Genomic DNA, 21571 nt, shown 5'->3' on the forward strand with positions numbered 1-21571 from the left:
TGCAGGTGATTTCAGTGTTTTGGTGGGGTTTTTTTCAGCCGTGAACTTTTCTACCAGCTGATGGTATTTGACTTTGGAAACTTTGGACTACTGCGGCTTTCAGTAAGTTTCATAGGCTTAACCAGTTTTGCACAGTATAACAGTTTTATAGACTTAACCAATCAAACACAGTATAACAACAGTTTCATAGACTTAACCAATCAAACACAGTATAACAACAGTTTTGTAGACTTAACCAATCAAACACAGTATAACAAGAGTTTTATAGACTTAACCAATCAAACACAGTATAACAAGAGTTTTATAGACTTAACCAATCAAACACAGTATAACAACAGTTTTATAGACTTAACCAATCAAACACAGTATAACAAGAGTTTTATAGACTTAACCAATCAAACACAGTATAACAACAGTTTTATAGACTTAACCAATCAAACACAGTATAACAACAGTTTCATAGACTTAACCAATCAAACACAGTATAACAACAGTTTTGTAGACTTAACCAATCAAACACAGTATAACAACAGTTTTATAGACTTAACCAATCAAACACAGTATAACAACAGTTTAATAGGCTTAGCCAATCAAACACAGTATAACAACAGTTTCATAGGCTTAGCCAATCAAACACAGTAAAACAACAGTTTCATAGACTCAACCAATCAAACACAGTATAACAACAGTTTCATAGACTCAACCAATCAAACACAGTATAACAACTGATTTATAGACTCAACCAATCAAACACAGTAAAACAACAGTTTCATAGACTCAACCAATCAAACACAGTATAACAACAGTTTCATAGACTCAACCAATCAAACACAGTATAACAACTGATTTATACACTCAACCAATCAAGCATAGTATAACAACAGTTTTATAGACTTAACCAATCAAACACAGTATAACAATAGTTTTATAGACTCTAGCAGTCAAACACATTAACAACAGTTTTATAGACTTAGCCAATCAAACACAGTATAACAACAGTTTTATAGACTTAACCAATCACACACAGTATAACAACAGTTTTATAGACTTAGCCAATCAAACACAGTATAACAATAGTTTTATAGACTCTAGCAGTCAAACACAGTATAACAACAGTTTTATAGACTTAACCCATCAGACACAGTATAACTACTGTTTCAATATATGCTTGATAAAGTTAGGAAAATACTAATAACTCCAATATATTTTTCTGTTTATTGAGAAATTTGTATCGGGTTCCACCACAGATTTCTCACAGATTTACAACAGTAACCAAGCTCTAATCAAGTTGCATATAGGTATTATTTTTAAAAAATCTGTTATTATTCATGTCTGAAAATTTTACTTCAAGCCTACACATACATTGGCCATAATAGTTCACTATAAAGATATAACGATGACAGGGAGATGGAGAGAGCAGTAACACAGTCTCCCAGTGATAATAAACATAAAAAGAATATGCCAAATCCATTTATATTACTGTATGATTTACTAACTTCAGCACGGTTCATTGGCCAAAAAAAAAAAATCTTCATTACTGTAATTAAACCCCAACATAGAGAAATTTATATGATTCAATGTTTGCAAGTGATACAAGTTTACTCAGACCTGAACTTCCTCTCAGACAAGTGATACAAGTTTACCCGGACCTGAACTTCCTCTCAGACAAGTGATACAAGTTTACTCGGACCTGAACTTCCTCTCAGACAAGCCCAGTGATATCTGAAATGTAGGGTTGTCACCTTGTTCATGTCTCTACGGAGGGTAGGAAACATTGTTTAGCAGGGAATTTCTGTTGAATTTGCCTTGGCCATGTCATGACAATTGAGAAATAACCTCCTCAGTCCCAATGTTTTGTTCAAATTCAGAATGTGATAAATATGGCCTCACCTTTTTATATTTTCAAACAATATTTCTTGATTTTAGAGGTGTATCTGCCTCAAAGGTAAAAAATGATCCCCTTGCCTCTTTCTAAATGATACCAAGAATTTAAATTTCAATCAATATATCTAGGTCTTTTTTTTTCTACGTAGGAGCCAGCCCCCATATATGACCTTGCCATGCTTGCCCTTGACCTAGAAGAGAGTGGATGGACTGAGGCAGATGGACCCAAACACGACCTTGCTCAATATATTGTTGATTTTTTGAAAACGAAATCTGAGATGTTAACCGATTACTTCAGTATAGAAATTGACCAGGCAAGTGATCACAGGGTTTTGTTTATGGGTACATGTACCTTGATATACACACACGTTACAGATTATTTCCTTTCTATAGAAATGTCGTCAGCTTTGGATGTTGTACCACAAATTCATACCAATGCTAGATGCTGAAGGCCAGTTCTTTATCCATGTCTGTTGTGATACAGAACCTCTGTTTCATATCTTAAAGATCTGTGTCTTTCACGTTTAATGCTAAGAACTTGGCAAAAAGAGCAGTCTTTACCCTGTGTTGTGAGAGCATTGGTACAATGTTTTGTACAGTGGATTTCATCTAAATCAAACAGAAGACCTGATTCTATTCTAGTCTTCGTGACCAATAATTAGGCAATGAATGGGAAATATGTGTGTCCGCAATTGGGGTCAAAAGAATAATGATCGATTTTTTGGTGTATAAAATGATGGTTTTTGGTGTTGTCATGACAAAAATGAAATAAACAATTCTTGGCTTGTCACTTTATGGTGTTGATCTTAATTGGGTAAAAACTGATGACATCCATCAGGACTAATAAGTGTAAATGTTATTTTTAGTTCCTCTTAGGCTGGAGATTTACAGGTTAATCGGTATGTACAAGTTCGTTTGACTGAAGGGGCTTCTCACTTCTTCTGCACTTTTGATTGGTTGAACATGTACATCAGGTGAAACTCATCGCTGAATTATCTGACACAATGGTTGTCTAGGGTTCCTCTTGGTATCGGCCTAATTCACTTAATTGTTGAATTTGAGATTTTGGTGAGATGATAATATCTCGACATGAGATTTTGATGAGATGGTGATGTCTTGACATGAGATTTTAATGAGATGTTGATTTCTTGACTTGAGATTTTGTCCTATGGGAAATTATGTAATGCTATGTTAGGAATGTTTGTGTAATAATGATTTTTAAATTTTATGCACACAAGCCAGTAAAATTGGCTTCTAAATGTGAAGTACAGTCCCCAAATGAATGCATTAGATGGACCTCTTATTAAGAAAGATGTATTTGTAAAATTAGTGGCCCTGCCTATAGACCAGTTTTATAATATGTTACATTCATTTTTAGTTGAATCAATGAAGCACAATTTTCTCTCCAAGAGTATTTTTAACTATAATCTATGAAATATAATGCCCACAGAAAAGTTATGACGCTTCATACAGAATTTGTTTTAGCTCACCTGAGCTTTTCTGATCACACATATTGTCTGTCAGTAAACTTTACACGTTTCTGACTTCTACAGAACTATAGGGTCAATTTCAACTAAACTTGTCATAAAGTATACAAATTTTTATGAACACCAGCAGGGTCATATCAATGTGCAAACATTCTCAGGTAGTGCAGATTCCAGTTTATTCAAATCATGGTAAAGGGGGGGGGGTGGTATGAGAATTTTTTTTAGATATAAATCTTCTCCAGACCAGCAGGGTTATGAATTGTTATGAATAATATGCAAGCCTCCTCAGATAATGCAGATTCATTTTTCTTCAAAATCATGACCCATGAGAGGGAGTAGGATAGGGCCTTGATAAAAGTTCAAAATTTCTATAATCTTTGAAAATTTTATTAACAAGAGCCACGGATTAAATATTATGTTGATAACACAAGCATTCCAATATAGCACAGATTCGGATCTCACCAGATGTGGCTTAAATAGGGAACCAAAGTTTTACATGAGAGTATATGGGACATTTTCATAGACCCTGTGGTTAGGATGAGGCTAAAATCAGGGGAAAAAATTCCCATGGACATAAGGGTGAGAAAAATCTCATTTTAAGATTTTCTCCAGAACAGCAAAGTCATGTTAATCATCCCCATGTTGCGTGAATTCAAGTTCGTTAAAGTCACAGCCCCACAGGACTAGGTTTGGGTCATAATATGTAACAGTTGTTGTCAGTTCCTTTTTATTTATATGCAGATGTACGGGTATTGTCCACACTAGTGGGGCCCCCTTCCAGGTGTCTATGGGTTATATTGATTGATTATTTAGATGTTTTTCACCACATTCAACAATTTTTCAGTTATATAGTGGCACCCAGATTTTGTTGGTGGAAGAGAGAACCCAGATACAATGTACCTGGGAAGAGACCACCGACCTTCCGAAAGTAAACTGGGAAGCTTTCTCACTTACCGACACGAGCGGGATTCGAACCCGCGCCGGCAGAGGTGAGAGGCCATGTGATTTTGAGTGCGATGCTCTAACCACTCGCCACAGAGGCCCTTCTATGGGTTATAGAATCTGCCATGAATGGAAGAGGGTAAAAATCTTTTGATTAAGAACAGTGGGGTTAAGGTCAGGTGAGCATTGTGGTCTATGGGTCTCTTGTTATTTTGACAGGATGGTAATGTGTGCACGCTGCCTTTGTTGTTGGATAACTATGTTCCCAACATGGAGGGGCTTCCCATGTACCTCCTGAGGCTGGCTACAGAGGTAAGAACAGTATACACCGGCCATTTATAGTACAGTCAAACCTGATTATCTCAAACTCAATCTCCTGAGGCTGGCTACATATATAGTACAGTCAACCCTCATTATCTCAAACTATATATCCTGGGCTGGCTACATTTATAGTACAGTCAACCCTCATTATCTCAAACTCAATGTATCTTCTGCGGCTGGCTACATTTATAGTACAGTCGAACCTGATTATCTCAAACTCAATCTCCTGAGCTGGCTACATTTATAGTGCAGTCAAACCTTGGTATCTCGAATTCTGTGCACCCTGCCTTTGTTGTTGGATAACTATGTTCCCAACATGGAGGGGCTTCCCATGCACGTCCTGAGGCTGGCTACAGAGGTAAGAACAGTACATGTATACACCGGCCATTTATAGTACAGTCGAACCTCATTATCTCAAACTCTATCTCCTGAGGATCGCTACATTTATAGTGCAGTCAAACCTCAATATCTCAAACTCATTGGGACCGGAAAAAATCGTCGTGATATTCAAGGATTCGAGGGTAAAATACTGAAAGAGTTAGTGGTTGAGACTTCCGAATCACTTCAACATATGCATGGTGTTCGAGATGTCAGTGTTCCAGATACCGAAGTTTAACTGTAGTTCATGTCAAATTGAATAGTCAGTGTTAGAAATAACAGCATAGAATTCTTATAGGGTATATCTCAAGTCCTTGTAGTTTAACACCGACATCTGTAAAGAAAAAGGGAAGATCATATTGAATTTGTGAATATATTATTAGTTACACAGTCAGTTTGGGACATAATACGGAGTCATCCAGGATGTGAAATGGAAATCCGCATTTGGGGGAATTGGGATTTGCCTCTCCTAATATGGATATACCCATTTCACATCCTGGATAACTCTGTATTATGTCTCAAACTGACTGTTTAACGAATTTTTCCTCCTGAAGACCTTTTAGAAATTCATACAGATTTCAGTTAACGTTTTTCTGTAAATCTTATTAAGTTTGAAGATGAGATGCATATTCCAGCTATAAAGCTGGCCCATAGACTCAAGTGATTTAATTTATAATAATTTTATTCACAAAAAGTGAAAGGGCAATTTTTGCCCTCTCCCCTCCCAGACTCAAGTGATCAGAATTTGTCTATCACCTGCCGTTCATTTTTCACATTTTTAACAGCTTTTCCAGATCTGCGTGACTGACCTTTAATTGACATTAATAATTCTTTGAGGTCAATGAGACTTATATTTGTTTAGATGAAGGGTCATGCTTTCTTTTTTTTTGGAAATAGAGTGGGGTGTCTGTGTCTTCTCAAGAACTACTGCCACGTAAAAGCCCAAATTTACCTGCAGTTTCTTTTTATCTTGTTCAGAAAAGGGCCCATGTGGCCAGAATATGGTTGTATGTTTTACTGAAAATATGATTTATATGGGTAAAATCTTTCCAAGAATCACAAGGGTAATATGTGTTAAATTAATATCAAAGCATCCTTTTTAGTGGAGATTCAAGTTTGTTTACATCATGGCCTCACCCTTCCATCCTCCACCCCTCCTCCTAGGGCGGGACACAAAAGTAGTTTTACAAAGGAATGCAAATGGAAAATATTTGTTGAAATATTCTTCTCATGAATATACAGGGTACAATGTATCTAATGTATATGAAAGTATCCTCATGTGTGTAGATTCAAGTTTGCTTAAACCGTAGCACCTTAAGCAAAGATGGGGCCACAAAAGGGAAAATATTAGATATTAAGAGACAAGGTACTGCTTATCAATTTGATTTCCCAACATGTTCATGCTGTGTAGGTTCGAATTCAAGCTTCAGTTTATTGCTTGAAAAGTAACACTATATGAATACGGATCGGTAGGTTCAGTTTTATTCATTCTGAGACCAGGACGGGTCCGTGGTCAGGGTTTAAAGATTCCCCAAATTTACGATTCTTTCTCCCTATACAAACAAGATGGCTCGGGTGACCATTGTGGCCCATGGATCTCTTGTTTTAAGTTGGCCATTGTTTCACAAATTCTTCTAAGTGCTATTGCGGTAAAAGAATACTAATGTGAAATAGCAGTATATTAAAGATAAAGTTTGCTATGAGGTTAGCTTAATTTTTTTTATTAAAACCACTTCCATCAACACAGTGTGTGCAACAATCAATCAGAACTGTTTACACAGATACCTGGGCGTTAACAACTCAGTCATTTGTGTGCAAGATTCGTCATTAGTGAATTTAACTGAGAATTATCATGTAAGGAGAGGTAACTCTTGATGTCACTCTGACCACAGGTGGATTGGGACACGGAGAAGGGGTGTTTTCACACGTTCTGTAGGGAGACCAGTGAGTTCTACTGCTTCAAGCCCAGCTTATTTCAGGACCAGAAAAAAGACTCAACAGATCCACAGGTATATACTGAGGCCAATAGTGCAGGAGAATTTAGGTTAAACTTTTATTTCATTTGAATATTCACAATAAGTAGGATGCACACAGGATTCGGAAACAAGTTGCAGCAACTTGAATTCATTTGATGCTGAGACTTTTTAGATTTCAAAAACAGTCAAGTTTCAAATCCAAGTTTGTCACTTTTTATTCATATGCATAATCTTCAGTGGCTATTTTCACAACAACAAAAAATCTTATAACTACTATAAAAACTTTGTCTCATATTCAGTAGGGCACTGGCTCCATCTGATCCCGTGATAACAGCTTGTGTGTATAACAGCAGTTACCTTGACAATGGAGTATATGTGTGTGTTGATCTTGCAGGCTTTTATGATAAATCAATGAAATTGAGATTGCCTGTCATATATCTTTCATAAAAGAAATTTTTCTGGCAGTCTTTTTTACATAAAAATAGTGGAAGCCCTAATGACTTGCGATGTCCTTCTTTGTCAGTGTATGTTATGAGTGAGTTTGACATTGCTTTCAGGAAGAAGAAAGCGGATCCAAAAAATCATGGAAATGGGTTGTGGAACATGTTTTATTTAGTGCATTCCGGAACCTTTTGTTCCCACCCAAGACTTTTGCGGAGGATTCCAGTATTTTACAGATTGCCAATTTACCTGATTTATACAAAGTATTTGAAAGATGTTAATAAAATCATGATATACCTCAGAAGTGTATGTTGGTCTTGTTTGGAGTGTTATCAGTGATGAAACCTCTCTTATACATGTACATGTAGCTGTCAACTGTAGAGGACTCTCTCTCTCTCTCTCTCTCTCTCTCTCTCTCTCTCTCTCTATATATATATATATATATTTCTATAATATTCGGCAATAATTTGAATGTTACTATAATAGTAGTTGATGAGTGATAAGAGAGATACAGAGTTTGTTTGGAGTGCTATCAGTGATGAAACCTCTCTTATACATGTAGCTGTCAACTGTAGAGGACTCTCTCTCTCTCTCTCTCTCTCTCTCTCTCTCTCTCTCTCTGGACATAAAACCTGTAGGATGTCCTCACAATGTCTAGAAGAGAATAAATTGATATGTTATTGTAAAAGCATCTTTGGGACAAGTGGGCCAGAAATTGTAAATTCCTGCACCCCTAGGGCCTTATAGTTGGGGGCAAAATTTCTGGGTGGCAAAAGTATCATTTAAAGTCGCACCCTTGGAGAAAATGTCTAGATCCGCCCCAACATCATATGCAAGCAGCCACTGTCTGCTAACAGTGGCGGTAAAACTTGGATTTCTAGTATACTTTATTATATTCTAACATTCATGAAGCGTTAATTTATTTTAGCCAAAGGATAAAGATACAACCCCCGTAACCACCAGCCTACTGTGTAATCAACTAGTGCCCAACACAACCCCCGTAACGACCAGCCTACTGTGTAATTAACTAGTGCCCAACACAACCCCCGTAACTACCAGTCTACTGTGTAATGAACTAGTGCCCAACACAACCCCCATAACGACCAACCTCCTGTGTAATGAACTAGTGCCCAACACAACCCCCGTAACGACCAGCCTACTGTGTAATGAACTAATGTCCAACACAACCTCCGTAACAACCAGTCTACTGTGTAATGAACTAGTACCCAACACAACCCCCGTAACTACCAGTCTACTGTGTAATTAACTTGTACCCAACACAACCCTCGTAACGACCAGCCTACTGTGTAATCAACTAGTGCCCAACACAACCCCCGTAACTACCAGTCTATTGTGTAATTAACTAGTACCCAACACAGCCCCCGTAACGACCAGCCTACTGTGTAATTGACTAGTACCCAACACAACCCCCGTAACTACCAGTCTACTGTGTAATCAACTAGTGCCCAACACAACCCCCGTAACTACCAGCCTACTGTGTAATCAACTAGTGTCCAACACAACCCCCGTAACGACCAGCCTACTGTGTAATTGACTAGTACCCAACACAGCCACCGTAACTACCAGTCTACTGTGTAATCAACTAGTACCCAACACAACCCCCGTAACTACCAGTCTACTGTGTAATTAACTTGTACCCAACACAACCCCCGTAACGACCAGCCTACTGTGTAATCAACTAGTGCCCAACACAACCCCCGTAACTACCAGTCTACTGTGTAATTAACTAGTACCCAACACAGCCCCCGTAACGACCAGCCTACTGTGTAATTGACTAGTACCCAACACAGCCCCCGTAACTACCAGTCTACTGTGTAATGAACTAGTGCCCAACACAACCCCCGTAACTACCAGCCTACTGTGTAATTAACTAGTGCCCAACACAACCCCCGTAACTACCAGTCTACTGTGTAATCAACTAGTGCCCAACACAACCCCCGTAACGACCAGTCTACTGTGTAATCAACTAGTGCCCAACACAGCCCCCGTAACGACCAGTCTACTGTGTAATGAACTAGTGCCCAACACAACCCCCGTAACTACCAGTCTACTGTGTAATCAACTAGTGCCCAACACAACCCCCGTAACTACCAGTCTACTGTGTAATCAACTAGTGTCCAACACAACCTCCGTAACGACCAGCCTACTGTGTAATTGACTAGTACCCAACACAGCCACCGTAACTACCAGTCTACTGTGTAATTAACTAGTACCCAACACAACCCCCGTAACTACCAGTCTACTGTGTAATTAACTTGTACCCAACACAACCCCCGTAACGACCAGCCTACTGTGTAATCAACTAGTGCCCAACACAACCCCCGTAACTACCAGTCTACTGTGTAATTAACTAGTACCCAACACAGCCCCCGTAACGACCAGCCTACTGTGTAATTGACTAGTACCCAACACAACCCCTGTAACGACCAGCCTACTGTGTAATTGACTAGTACCCAACACAGCCCCCGTAACTACCAGTCTACTGTGTAATTAACTAGTGCCCAACACAGCCCCCGTAACGACCAGCCTACTGTGTAATCAACTAGTGCCCAACACAACTCCCGTAACTACCAGCCTACTGTGTAATGAACTAGTGCCCAACACAACCCCCGTAACTACCAGCCTACTGTGTAATTGACTAGTACCCAACACAGCCTCCGTAACTACCAGTCTACTGTGTAATGAACTAGTGCCCAACACAACCCCCGTAACTACCAGCCTACTGTGTAATGAACTAGTGCCCAACACAACCCCCGTAACTACCAGTCTACTGTGTAATCAACTAGTGCCCAACACAACCCCCGTAACTACCAGTCTACTGTGTAATCAACTAGTGCCCAACACAGCCCCCGTAACTACCAGTCTACTGTGTAATTAACTAGTACCCAACACAGCCCCCGTAACGACCAGCCTACTGTGTAATCAACTAGTGCCCAACACAACTCCCGTAACGACCAGCCTACTGTGTAATGAACTAGTGCCCAACACAACCCCCGTAACTACCAGCCTACTGTGTAATTGACTAGTACCCAACACAGCCTCCGTAACTACCAGTCTACTGTGTAATGAACTAGTGCCCAACACAACCCCCGTAACTACCAGCCTACTGTGTAATGAACTAGTGCCCAACACAACCCCCATAACTACCAGTCTACTGTGTAATCAACTAGTGTCCAACACAACCCCCGTAACGACCAGCCTACTGTGTAATTGACTAGTACCCAACACAACCCCTGTAACGACCAGCCTACTGTGTAATTGACTAGTACCCAACACAGCCCCCGTAACGACCAGTCTACTGTGTAATTAACTAGTACCCAACACAGCCCCCGTAACGACCAGCCTACTGTGTAATTAACTAGTGCCCAACACAACTCCCGTAACTACCAGCCTACTGTGTAATGAACTAGTGCCCAACACAACCCCCGTAACTACCAGCCTACTGTGTAATTGACTAGTACCCAACACAGCCTTCGTAACTACCAGTCTACTGTGTAATGAACTAGTGCCCAACACAACCCCCGTAACTACCAGCCTACTGTGTAATGAACTAGTGCCCAACACAACCCCCGTAACTACCAGTCTACTGTGTAATCAACTAGTGCCCAACACAACCCCCGTAACGACCAGCCTACTGTGTAATCAACTAGTGCCCAACACAGCCCCCGTAACGACCAGCCTACCGTGTAATGAACTAGTGCCCAACACAGCCCCCGTAACGACCAGCCTACTGTGTAATTGACTAGTACCCAACACAGCCCCCGTAACTACCAGCCAACTGTGTAATTAACTAGTGCCCAACACAACCCCCGTAACGACCAGTCTACTGTGTAATTGACTAGTACCCAACACAGCCCCCGTAACGACCAGCCTACTGTGTAATTAACTAGTGTCCAACACAGCCCCCGTAACGACCAGTCTACTGTGTAATCAATTAGTGCCCAACACAGCCCCCGTAACGACCAGTCTACCGTGTAATTAACTAGTGCCCAACGTTTCTGAGCGAATGTTAATGTTAGTAGAGGAAACTGGTACCGAACCCCAGTCGGAGTGTACCATGCAGACTTTTGAGAGCGATGAGTATGAGTAGTGAGTTATCCTCTCAGGTACTAGTATATTAGGATGTCCTCTCTTTCCGTAACTGAATTATTGTGTTAAATTGTAGGACCTGGTAATGTGATGGGTTTTTTTTAAAATCAACTCTCATGACCAATATGTTGCTAGAAACCTATCTTGATTTTATAGAGGACTTATATGAACATGGTGTTCTAATTATTGGAGGGTTTTTGGTCTGATTAGTGTATTTTCCTTTTAAAAAAAAAATTCCTAGAATAAATGTGATGCTGCACAATAGTGGTTTTTGTGCTATCTCAAATTTGTTTGTGGGAAAAAGGCAATTGAGACAACAGCTATGATAAAACATTGTGTTCCTTATTTACCATTTTACTTCGAAAATATTTTTGCAAAATGTTAGATGTACAAAAATCATTTATATAAGGATTCACTGTCTACTTTGTTGGGTATGTGAGGTGATTACCGAAGTCATTGTCTTAGTTTATAACGCAATCATTTCCTTTCTTTTTTTAAAAACTATATTTTATTCACAAAGTGAATGGGAGCAGGCATAGCCTATTGAAGCCCTCTCCCTAAATTATTTATCATTAAAAAAAAAATTCCTTATTAATCATTTCCTTTCGCGTCGGTATCAACACTAAATGTAATAAAATTACATGAAATGCATATGGTGTGTATGTCTCGCAACAGATTCGATACGAGAGAGTGTTCTGCGTATGATCAATTTTTAAATCGATGCAGGCTACTGATAAATACGTTACTAATGTTTCAGGGGTTTGAACAGTCTCGTTTAAAATCGGGTCGTTATAATAATGAAAAAGTGAAGATAACGAACTATGATCAATGTCAAAATTCCAATAAAGATTACACCATTAAGAATGATCAGCAAATACCAGTTATCACTTTATATATTGTCACTATAGATCTTGTGGAAACGTTACGGTTGCTGGTGACCTTTAACAGGCAGCAGTATCTTGTGTCGACTCAACACAAATGCTACAACATCAAACTAAAGGGGCAAGCGATATTTTGAAACAACAGGGGTATTATTTTCCTCTGTCCCTTGGTTATAGTTTGTTTAACAAATCTATGTTAAACTCGTTAGTGACATTAGAATAGGTCCTCAGTATCCCCGTACTTGTCGTAAGAGGCGAGTAAATGGGGATGGTCCTTTGGATGAGACCGCAAAAACCGAGGCCCCGTGTCACAGCAGGTGTGGCACGATAAAGATCCCTCCCTGCTCAAAAAGGCCTTAAGCGCCGAGCATAGGCCTAAATTTTGCAGCCCTTCACCGGCAATGGTCACGATTTAAAATAATAATGATAAACTAGAGAAAAGCTCGTTGCAAAGCAACGAGAGGTCTTCCGTCGGAGCTGTGTGACATAAAAACCTTGAACTTTGAATAAAGGTGTACTATAAATTTTTATCGTAAGGTGTTTAATAAATTTATACTACTCAAGTACATGGGTGTATGATCTCATTCCACGAATCAGTCTTTTGAGGCGCGCGTGTATGTGGGATTAAATTCTTTCAGCATTTAACTTTTCAAGAATGAAGAAAAAATTACTATTTAAATTTATGAAAATGGCTCAGGACATACAATAAAGGTTTATTGCTGTTACCAATATTTTATCATACAACAAAATTATGATAGCATAATATTCAGACTGAAGAGAATAATTCGACCAATTTGAATTATTTATACATACAAATCAAATAAATTGCTCTCAAATCTTGACATGTCAAGAAATTCTTAGCAAAATCTCCGGTATAGAAAAACCGTTATAAATCAGTGACCGCAATTAAGAGATAAGCGACGGCTACTATTAATCAGCTTGTAATATGGCCCTATTGAAGCCAACGAATTCAGACTGGACGGGATTTCTTGACATGGTATTCAACTAAAACACTCAAATAACCCCATACCGGCTTATTTGGTCAGTTTTGAACATTGTTTTTGCACATTAATGGCAAAAATTACAAATTGTGACACCCCCCCCCCCCTTTGCACTTCATCACATATTTTGAATGAATCGTTAGAGAACGTTGTAATTTATCACTTGTTTAAATTGATGCCAATAACGCGCTAATGCCGAATAATGCTGTTGGAAATGCTCATTGTTACCCGTCTCGTCTCACCGTAAAACAACATCCTACGAAGAATTTTCCAAAGTTTTTACCCGCAAACAAGACTACACTCAAATCCACATATTTTTCACATGTGTGTAAACAGCCTGAGTGCACCTCAGGAAGTAGCCTCAGCTACCAACATCAAATAGTTCCTTTGTATACAACTGTTTTTTTCCGAAAATTACACAAAATTTCCTAATCAGGGGTACAAAAATTAAGAGAAAAGAAGAAGAGGAAATGAGAAGAATCGCGATGGGGAAAAAATCATTCTTTTAAATATATGGAACTAACTACCAGCCTACTGTGTAATCAACTAGTGCCCAACACAGCCCCCGTAACGACCAGCCTACTGTGTAATTAACTAGTACCCAACACAACCCCCGTAACGACCAGCCTACTGTGTAATTAACTAGTGCCCAACACAGCCCCCGTAACGACCAGCCTACTGTGTAATTAACTAGTACCCAACACAGCCCCCGTAACGACCAGCCTACTGTGTAATTAACTAGTGCCCAACACAGCCCCCGTAACGACCAGTCTACTGTATAATCAACTTGTGCCCAACACAACCCCCGTAACTACCAGCCTACTGTGTAATTAACTAGTGTCCAACACAGCCCCCGTAACGACCAGCCTACTGTGTAATCAACTAGTGCCCAACACATCCCCCGTAACTACTAGTCTACTGTGTAATCAACTAGTGCCCAACACAGCCCCCGTAACGACCAGCCTACTGTGTAATCAACTAGTGCCCAACACAACCCCCGTAACTACCAGTCTACTGTGTAATCAACTAGTGCCCAACACAACCCCCGTAACTACCAGCCTACTGTGTAATCAACTAGTGCCCAACACAACCCCCCGTAACTACCAGCCTACTGTGTAATCAACTAGTGCCCAACACAACCCCCCGTAACTACCAGCCTACTGTGTAATCAACTAGTGCCCAACACAGCCCCCGTAACGACCATTCTACTGTGTAATCAACTAGTGCCCAACACAGCCCCCGTAACGACCAGTCTACTGTGTAATCAACTAGTGCCCAACACAACCCCCGTAACTACCAGCCTACTGTGTAATCAACTAGTGCCCAACACAACCCCCGTAACTACCAGCCTACTGTGTAATTAACTAGTGCCCAACACAACCCCCGTAACTACCAGCCTACTGTGTAATCAACTAGTGGCCAACACAACCCCCCGTAACTACCAGCCTACTGTGTAATCAACTAGTGCCCAACACAACCCCCCCGTAACTACCAGCCTACTGTGTAATCAACTAGTGCCCAACACAGCCCCCGTAACTACCAGCCTACTGTGTAATCAACTAGTGCCCAACACAGCCCCCGTAACGACCAGTCTACTGTGTAATTAACTAGTGCCCAACGTTTCTGAGCGAATGTTAATGTTAGTAGAGGAAACTGGTACCGAACCCCAGTCGGAGTGTACCATGCAGACTTTTGAGAGCGATGAGTATGAGTAGTGAGTTATCCTCTCAGGTACTAGTATATTAGGATGTCCTCTCTTTCCGTAACTGAATTATTGTGTTAAATTGAAGGACCTGGTAATGTGATGGGTTTTTTTTAAAATCAACTCTCATGACCAATATGTTGCTAGAAACATATCTTGATTTTATAGAGGACTTATATGAACATGGTGTTCTAATTATTGGAGGGTTTTTGGTCTGATTAGTGTATTTTCCTTTCAATATAAATTCCTAGAATAAATGTGATGCTGCATAATAGTGGTTTTTGTGCTATCTCAAATTTGTTTGTGGGGAAAAGGGCAATTGAGACAACAGCTATGATAAAACATTGTGTTCCTTATTTACCATTTTACTTCGAAAATATTTTTGCAAAATGTTAGGTGTACAAAAATCATTTATATAAGGATTCACTGTCTACTTTGTTGGGTATGTGAGGTGATTACCGAAGTCATTGTCTTAGTTTATAACGCAATCATTTCCTTTCTTCTTTTTTTAAAAACTATATTTTATTCACAAAGTGAATAGGAGCAGGCATTGAAGCCCTCTCCCTAAATTATTTATCATTTCCTTTCGCGTCGGTATCAACACTAAATGTAATAAAATTACATGAAATGCATATGGTGTGTATGTCTCGCAACAGATTCGATACGCGAGAGTGTTCTGCGTATGATCAATTTTTAAATCGATGCAGGCTACTGATAAATACGTTACTAATGTTTCAGGGGTTTGAACAGTCTCGTTTAAAATCGGGTAGTTATATTAATGAAAAAGTGAAGATAACGAACTATGATCAATGTCATAATTCCAATAAAGATTACACCATTAAGAATGATCAGCAAATACCAGCCATCACTTTATATATTGTCACTATAGATCTTGTGGAAACGTTACGGTTGCTGGTGACCTTTAACAGGCAGCAGTATCTTGTGTCGACTCAACACAAATGCTACAACATCAAACTAAAGGGGCAAGCGATATTTTGAAACAACAGGGGTATTATTTTCCTCTGTCCCTTGGTTATAGTTTGTTTAACAAATCTATGTTAAACTCGTTAGTGACATTAGAATAGGTCCTCAGTATCCCCGTACTTGTCGTAAAAGGCGAGTAAATGGGGGTGGTCCTTTGGATGAGACCGCAAAAACCGAGGCCCCGTGTCACAGCAGGTGTGGCACGATAAAGATCCCTCCCTGCTCAAAAAGGCCTTAGGCGCCGAGCATAGGCCTAAATTTTGCAGCCCTTCACCGGCAATGGTCACGATTTAAAACAATAATAAATAATGATTGGTTTTATATAGCGCTTTTTTTTCAGCGTATGCTGCTCAAAGCGCTTTACAATACATTATTACCCCGGCAGACCTTATATCAATCTAGAACTTTCTCAGCTTCCGGGAAGCATACAGTTGCAAGCTGCGTTTACAGGCGCTAGAGCACCAACATTCTAACAATATATTTCACTGTCTATAGCCAGGTACCCCTTTTACACTTGGGTGGAGTGAGGGAATTCATTTAAAGTGCCTTGCCCAAGGACGGAACGTCGGCCCTGCCGCGGCCAGGACTGGAACATTTCGGTCGAGAGTTTGACAGGCTAACCACTAAGCCACCGACGCCAAGAGGTTTGAGGTGTTACAAAAATTACCAGGAATTGCGGTTGGAGGGGCGCACGTTTATAAGGGCGGGGGTCTGGGAGCTCCTGGATTTTACAGATTTTATAGGGCTTGAAATATGCCCAAAAGCAAAACCCGCACATACTAAAATTCTGTGCCAAAGCGTACAAACTTGATAACACTGTATTTGGTTGGTTGGTTTAAAATAGCTTCCGCCACGTCTTGGACTATCGTTTTTTTTTTAAAAAAAAAATGTAAATATGTATGCACTGTAAAATTAAAATTAGAGATTGCTGTAACTGGGATAAGAAAAGAAAGTCAAAAGGTGACAAAAATTGGGATTAAAATACAAGGATCATAAAGAGGAGACATTGAAAACATTTACAATGTGGGCCTATATATATACAAGGGGGACAAAACGAAGGGGGGGGGGGTTGCAGCGATAGAGGAAAGGTGAAGATCTATAAATTGGGTCAAAATGTCTGCACTGTTTAGAGAGGATAGGGTAGGAAGGTAATATTGCAGTATTTGTGTGTAAAGACGAACCCAGTGCTTAAACCAATCCGACACAGCTCTTCCCACCACAACGGGGTGATCAGTGTAGGAGTAGATTGATTGATTGAATATTGTTTTACGTCCCTCTCGAGAATATTTCACTCATATGGAGACGTCATGAAGGGCCGTAAAATATAGGCCTATGTTCGGCGCTTATGGCCATTGAGCAGGGAGGAATATTTATCGTGCCACACCTGCTGTGACACGGGACCTCGGATTTTGCAGTCTCATCCGAAGGATCGCCCCATTTAATCGTCTCTTACGACAAGCAAGGGGGTACTGAGGGCCTATTTTAACCCGGATCCCCACGGGATGTGTAGGAGTAGAGTGCGGGGGAGAATGTAAATGTTCACTTTAATCCTGCCACCCTTGCACTGTGTAGGGCAAAGCATATACCCCTGGATAACGATTCAATCTTGTGTGTGGTTTCACAATCTTGGATTGTGGTCTTTTTAAAGTAGTTGTGGTACTCGCAGTTCTCAACAGTTGTGAGTTTATGCAACATCTTTGCTGCAACGTCAACGTCTTAATGTTTTTTTAACATTTTATTTATAAAAATGCACAAAACATTCCCACAACGACGAGATCGGATATTTGTGAAAGTCTCTTTAATGCGATTCCTATCAAATCCGAAATAAATGTCCAAAAACTGTTATTTCTCGGACGACTTTCTCACATGGATCCTCGTTCTCTTCCAAAGAAAGTCTATATGTACTCTTGGTTGGTTGTCTGTTCGTTTGTTTTATGTCCTGTCGAGAATTTTTCACTCAAACTCACGACCTCCCGGTCACGAAGCGAGCGCTCTACCACTGAGATACCATGGCTGATCGTTCGTTCGTTGTCTTCACTTGTTCACAAATCCAATAGTTACTAAGCTCTTTATGAATGAATCTATGCAACAAGTCCTTCAGTTGTAACCTTGACAACAAATAACAGCCAATAACTCTATATACAAGGTATCGTATCATTCCTGAAAGTGTAACAAAATTTGGATAATCATAAAAATTTGGATTGAATGAAAGGTGAAGATAACAAACAGTGATCAATCTCATAACTCCTATAAGCAATACAAAACAGATAGTTGGGCAAACACAGCTAGACCCCTGGATATACCAGAGGTGGGATCAGGTGCCAAGGTGGAGTAAGCATCCCCTGTCCACCGGTCACACCCGCCTAGAGCCTTATATCTTGGTCAGGTAAACGCAGTTATCCGTAGTCAAAATCAGTGGGACAAGAACGGTCTAACAATCGGTATGAAACAACTCTGACAACATTTGACCCAATGATAAGTTGTATTGGCAAACTAGACTGTTATAACGACCATAGAATTAGCGAAATGCTGACTCTAAACGAAACTGTTGAAACTCCTGCACCATCAACTTGTTTGTCAGTAGCCTACCTCTATTTAAAAACTGATCATACGCAGAACAAGCTCTTGCGTATCGAATCAGTTGATATTGCACACAAAAACCTTTCGACAATTCTCTTACAGTAACATCGACCATTAACCGGTAACCTTGGAAACCAATTTTTAAACAACTATTTTAATGCTTCTCGTCGGCTTGGATATTTTCGGGATGGGGTCACGTGGGAGTACACCGGAGGAAAACTAGGTACTGGAGTGGGTGACCACATTACCCTCTCACATACAACCACTGTCGATACCGAGGATTGAATTCAGTCGCAGCGGTGAAAAGCTTTAGCCACGTAACCTGGAAACCATTTGGAGCTACCGTCCTTATAAAGGTCGCGATAGCTTAGTGGTAGAGCGGTCGCGATAGCTTAGTGGTAGAGCGGTCGCGATAGCTTAGTGGTAGAGCGGTCGCGATAGCTTAGTGGTAGAGCGGTCGCGATAGCTTAGTGGTAGAGCGGTCGCGATAGCTTAGTGGTAGAGCGGTCGCGATAGCTTAGTGGTAGAGCGGTCGCGATAGCTTAGTGGTAGAGCGGTCGCGATAGCTTAGTGGTAGAGCGGTCGCGATAGCTTAGTGGTAGAGCGGTCGCGATAGCTTAGTGGTAGAGCGGTCGCGATAGCTTAGTGGTAGAGCGGTCGCGATAGCTTAGTGGTAGAGCGGTCGCGATAGCTTAGTGGTAGAGCGGTCGCGATAGCTTAGTGGTAGAGCGGTCGCGATAGCTTAGTGGTAGAGCGGTCGCGATAGCTTAGTGGTAGAGCGGTCGCGATAGCTTAGTGGTAGAGCGGTCGCGATAGCTTAGTGGTAGAGCGGTCGCGATAGCTTAGTGGTAGAGCGGTCGCGATAGCTTAGTGGTAGAGCGGTCGCGATAGCTTAGTGGTAGAGCGGTCGCGATAGCTTAGTGGTAGAGCGGTTGGAAGTACGAGCCCCACAAGTTCTATTGTCGCGTCAAACCTTTAAGACATAAACATAGTTAGTGACTGCTCCGTTGATAAACACTACAGAAATAGAATCCTCACTGTAACGGTCCCGAGTCGCGGCAGGCCTTGGCCCGTCAAATAATCCTCACTGTGACGGCCCTGGGCGCTAAGTATAGGTCTAATCCTCACTGTGACGGCCCTGGGCGCTAAGTATAGGTCTAAATAATCCTCACTGTGACGGTCCTGGGCGCTAAGCATAGGTCTAATCCTCACTGTGGAGGCCATGGGCGCTAAGCATAGGTCTAATCCTCACTGTGACGGCCCTGGGCGCTAAGCATAGGTCTAATCCTCACTGTGACTGCCCTGGGCGCTAAGTATAGGTCTAATCCTCGCTGTGACGGCCCTGGGCGCTAAGCATAGGTCTAATCCTCACTGTGACGGCCTTGGGCGCTAAGCATAGGTCTAATCCTCACTGTGACGGCCCTGGGCGCTAAGCATAGGTCTAATCCTCACTGTGACGGCCCTGGGCGCTAAGTATAGGTCTGATTTTGTTGTACTTCAGATGTAGCTGGTGACGTCTCAATATGAGTGAAATATTCTCGACGGGGCGTTAAACGAACATACAGATTCGTTTACTTGAGCCTGATAAGTCACTGAAACGTAGTGGTGATAGTGCTCGTTTTGAAAACGGGTGGCCCGTCGGGTTAGATTCTCGATGGTGACTACACGTCAAACTTTTAAGACATTTAACATAGATAATGACTGTTGCTTCGTTAGCAACGGAAGTCGGCGGTTATTCGGACCGTTTCACGGTAGTCGGCGGTTATTCGGACCGTTTCACGGTAGTCGGCGGTCATTCGGACCGTTTCACGGTAGTCGGCGGTCATTCGGACCGTTTCACGGTAGTCGTTAGCGCGATTAACAACCTTCATCAGTACATTGTTGTTGTTTTGGGTTTTTGTCCATAAGGACATCCAGCTCTCCGAGTTCTAAAGATACACAATGGCACCCTCTACTCACAATAGTTTTGATTAATGATCCGCTACTTTGTGTGACACTCAGGTGAACTTTAGGACCCATGGCTCTCTTTTGTCGACTCTGACATGAATTTTTCTTCATTTTGAAGTTTGAACACGTTTTAGGAATTTAACTATGATTTTCAAGCATAAGACGTAAACATCTTGCTCCGCCCCCAAATGATAACTGTTGCTCTAGTGTTTTGAAAAATGGCGTTTGATATGAAAATCGTATCCATGGCAATTTATTTAAATCTAGTAGTTTATTTTGATACCAAATAGTATTTCATTCCTATTACATGAGTATGCATGTACATGCAGTCCTAAAATATCAGAATAAACCAAACGTAGACCGTATTTATATGATATAATTCACCCCCAACAATTTACTTTATCTACAGTATATTGGAATCAAAACATACATCTAGCAATTGCTTACAAATATTTATATTAATTATTTTTTTGAATCTGTTACTTAAACTTTAGCTGTCTTTTTCATGGTAATTTTGCTTTATATTAATTTTTTTTTTTTAAATCTGTTACTTAAACTTTAGCTGTCTTTTTCATGGTAATTTTGCTTTATATCTCCAAAAAGTTTTAATTTCACATGTCAATCTCGATATTTCTCTTCATTCTCCGCCATGTTGAACACCTGATGCTCCCGCTAAAATCAGGAGTAAACTTTTCCAATCCGTGTTCAACACTAATGTTGTGGACTACACGTTTTATTTACACCTCTAGCAACTCGCGTAACTCAAGTTGTTCAATCAAATGTGCCCTAATTGAGAATCACGGGTCTTTCGGATATGACCTGAAAAACGTAGGTCCCATGTCGCGGCAGGCGTTGGCACGTTATTAACGATTTTTTTTAAATACCCGGTACTCGTCAATTTTAAAGAATTCAACATTAACTGAAATTTATGAAACAT

The 21571-nt window shown here is 40.6% G+C and overlaps 1 protein-coding gene across 2 annotated transcripts in view; it reads left to right on the forward strand.

Annotated features, from left to right (window-relative positions):
• The window catches only part of LOC125666033 (DNA mismatch repair protein Mlh1-like), a 121812-nt gene extending 114082 nt beyond the window's left edge, over nt 1-7730 (forward strand). The window contains exons 15-20 of one of the 2 annotated variants that reach the window (XR_007366475.2): nt 39-102; nt 2034-2198; nt 4533-4625; nt 6905-7021; nt 7288-7365; nt 7546-7730. Coding sequence is in view for 1 of the 2 variants with exons in the window: in XM_048899130.2 (XP_048755087.2) it covers nt 39-102; nt 2034-2198; nt 4533-4625; nt 6905-7021; nt 7546-7710 (604 nt within the window). In the remaining variant the exon portion in view is untranslated. The remainder of the gene's footprint in view (nt 1-38; nt 103-2033; nt 2199-4532; nt 4626-6904; nt 7022-7287; nt 7366-7545) is intronic. The other variant, XM_048899130.2, reaches the window with a different exon arrangement.
• Nucleotides 7731-21571: the final 13841 nt, after the last annotated feature.

This window comes from Ostrea edulis, chromosome 10, assembly GCF_947568905.1.
Source record: "Ostrea edulis chromosome 10, xbOstEdul1.1, whole genome shotgun sequence".
Lineage (NCBI taxonomy): Eukaryota > Metazoa > Mollusca > Bivalvia > Ostreida > Ostreidae > Ostrea > Ostrea edulis.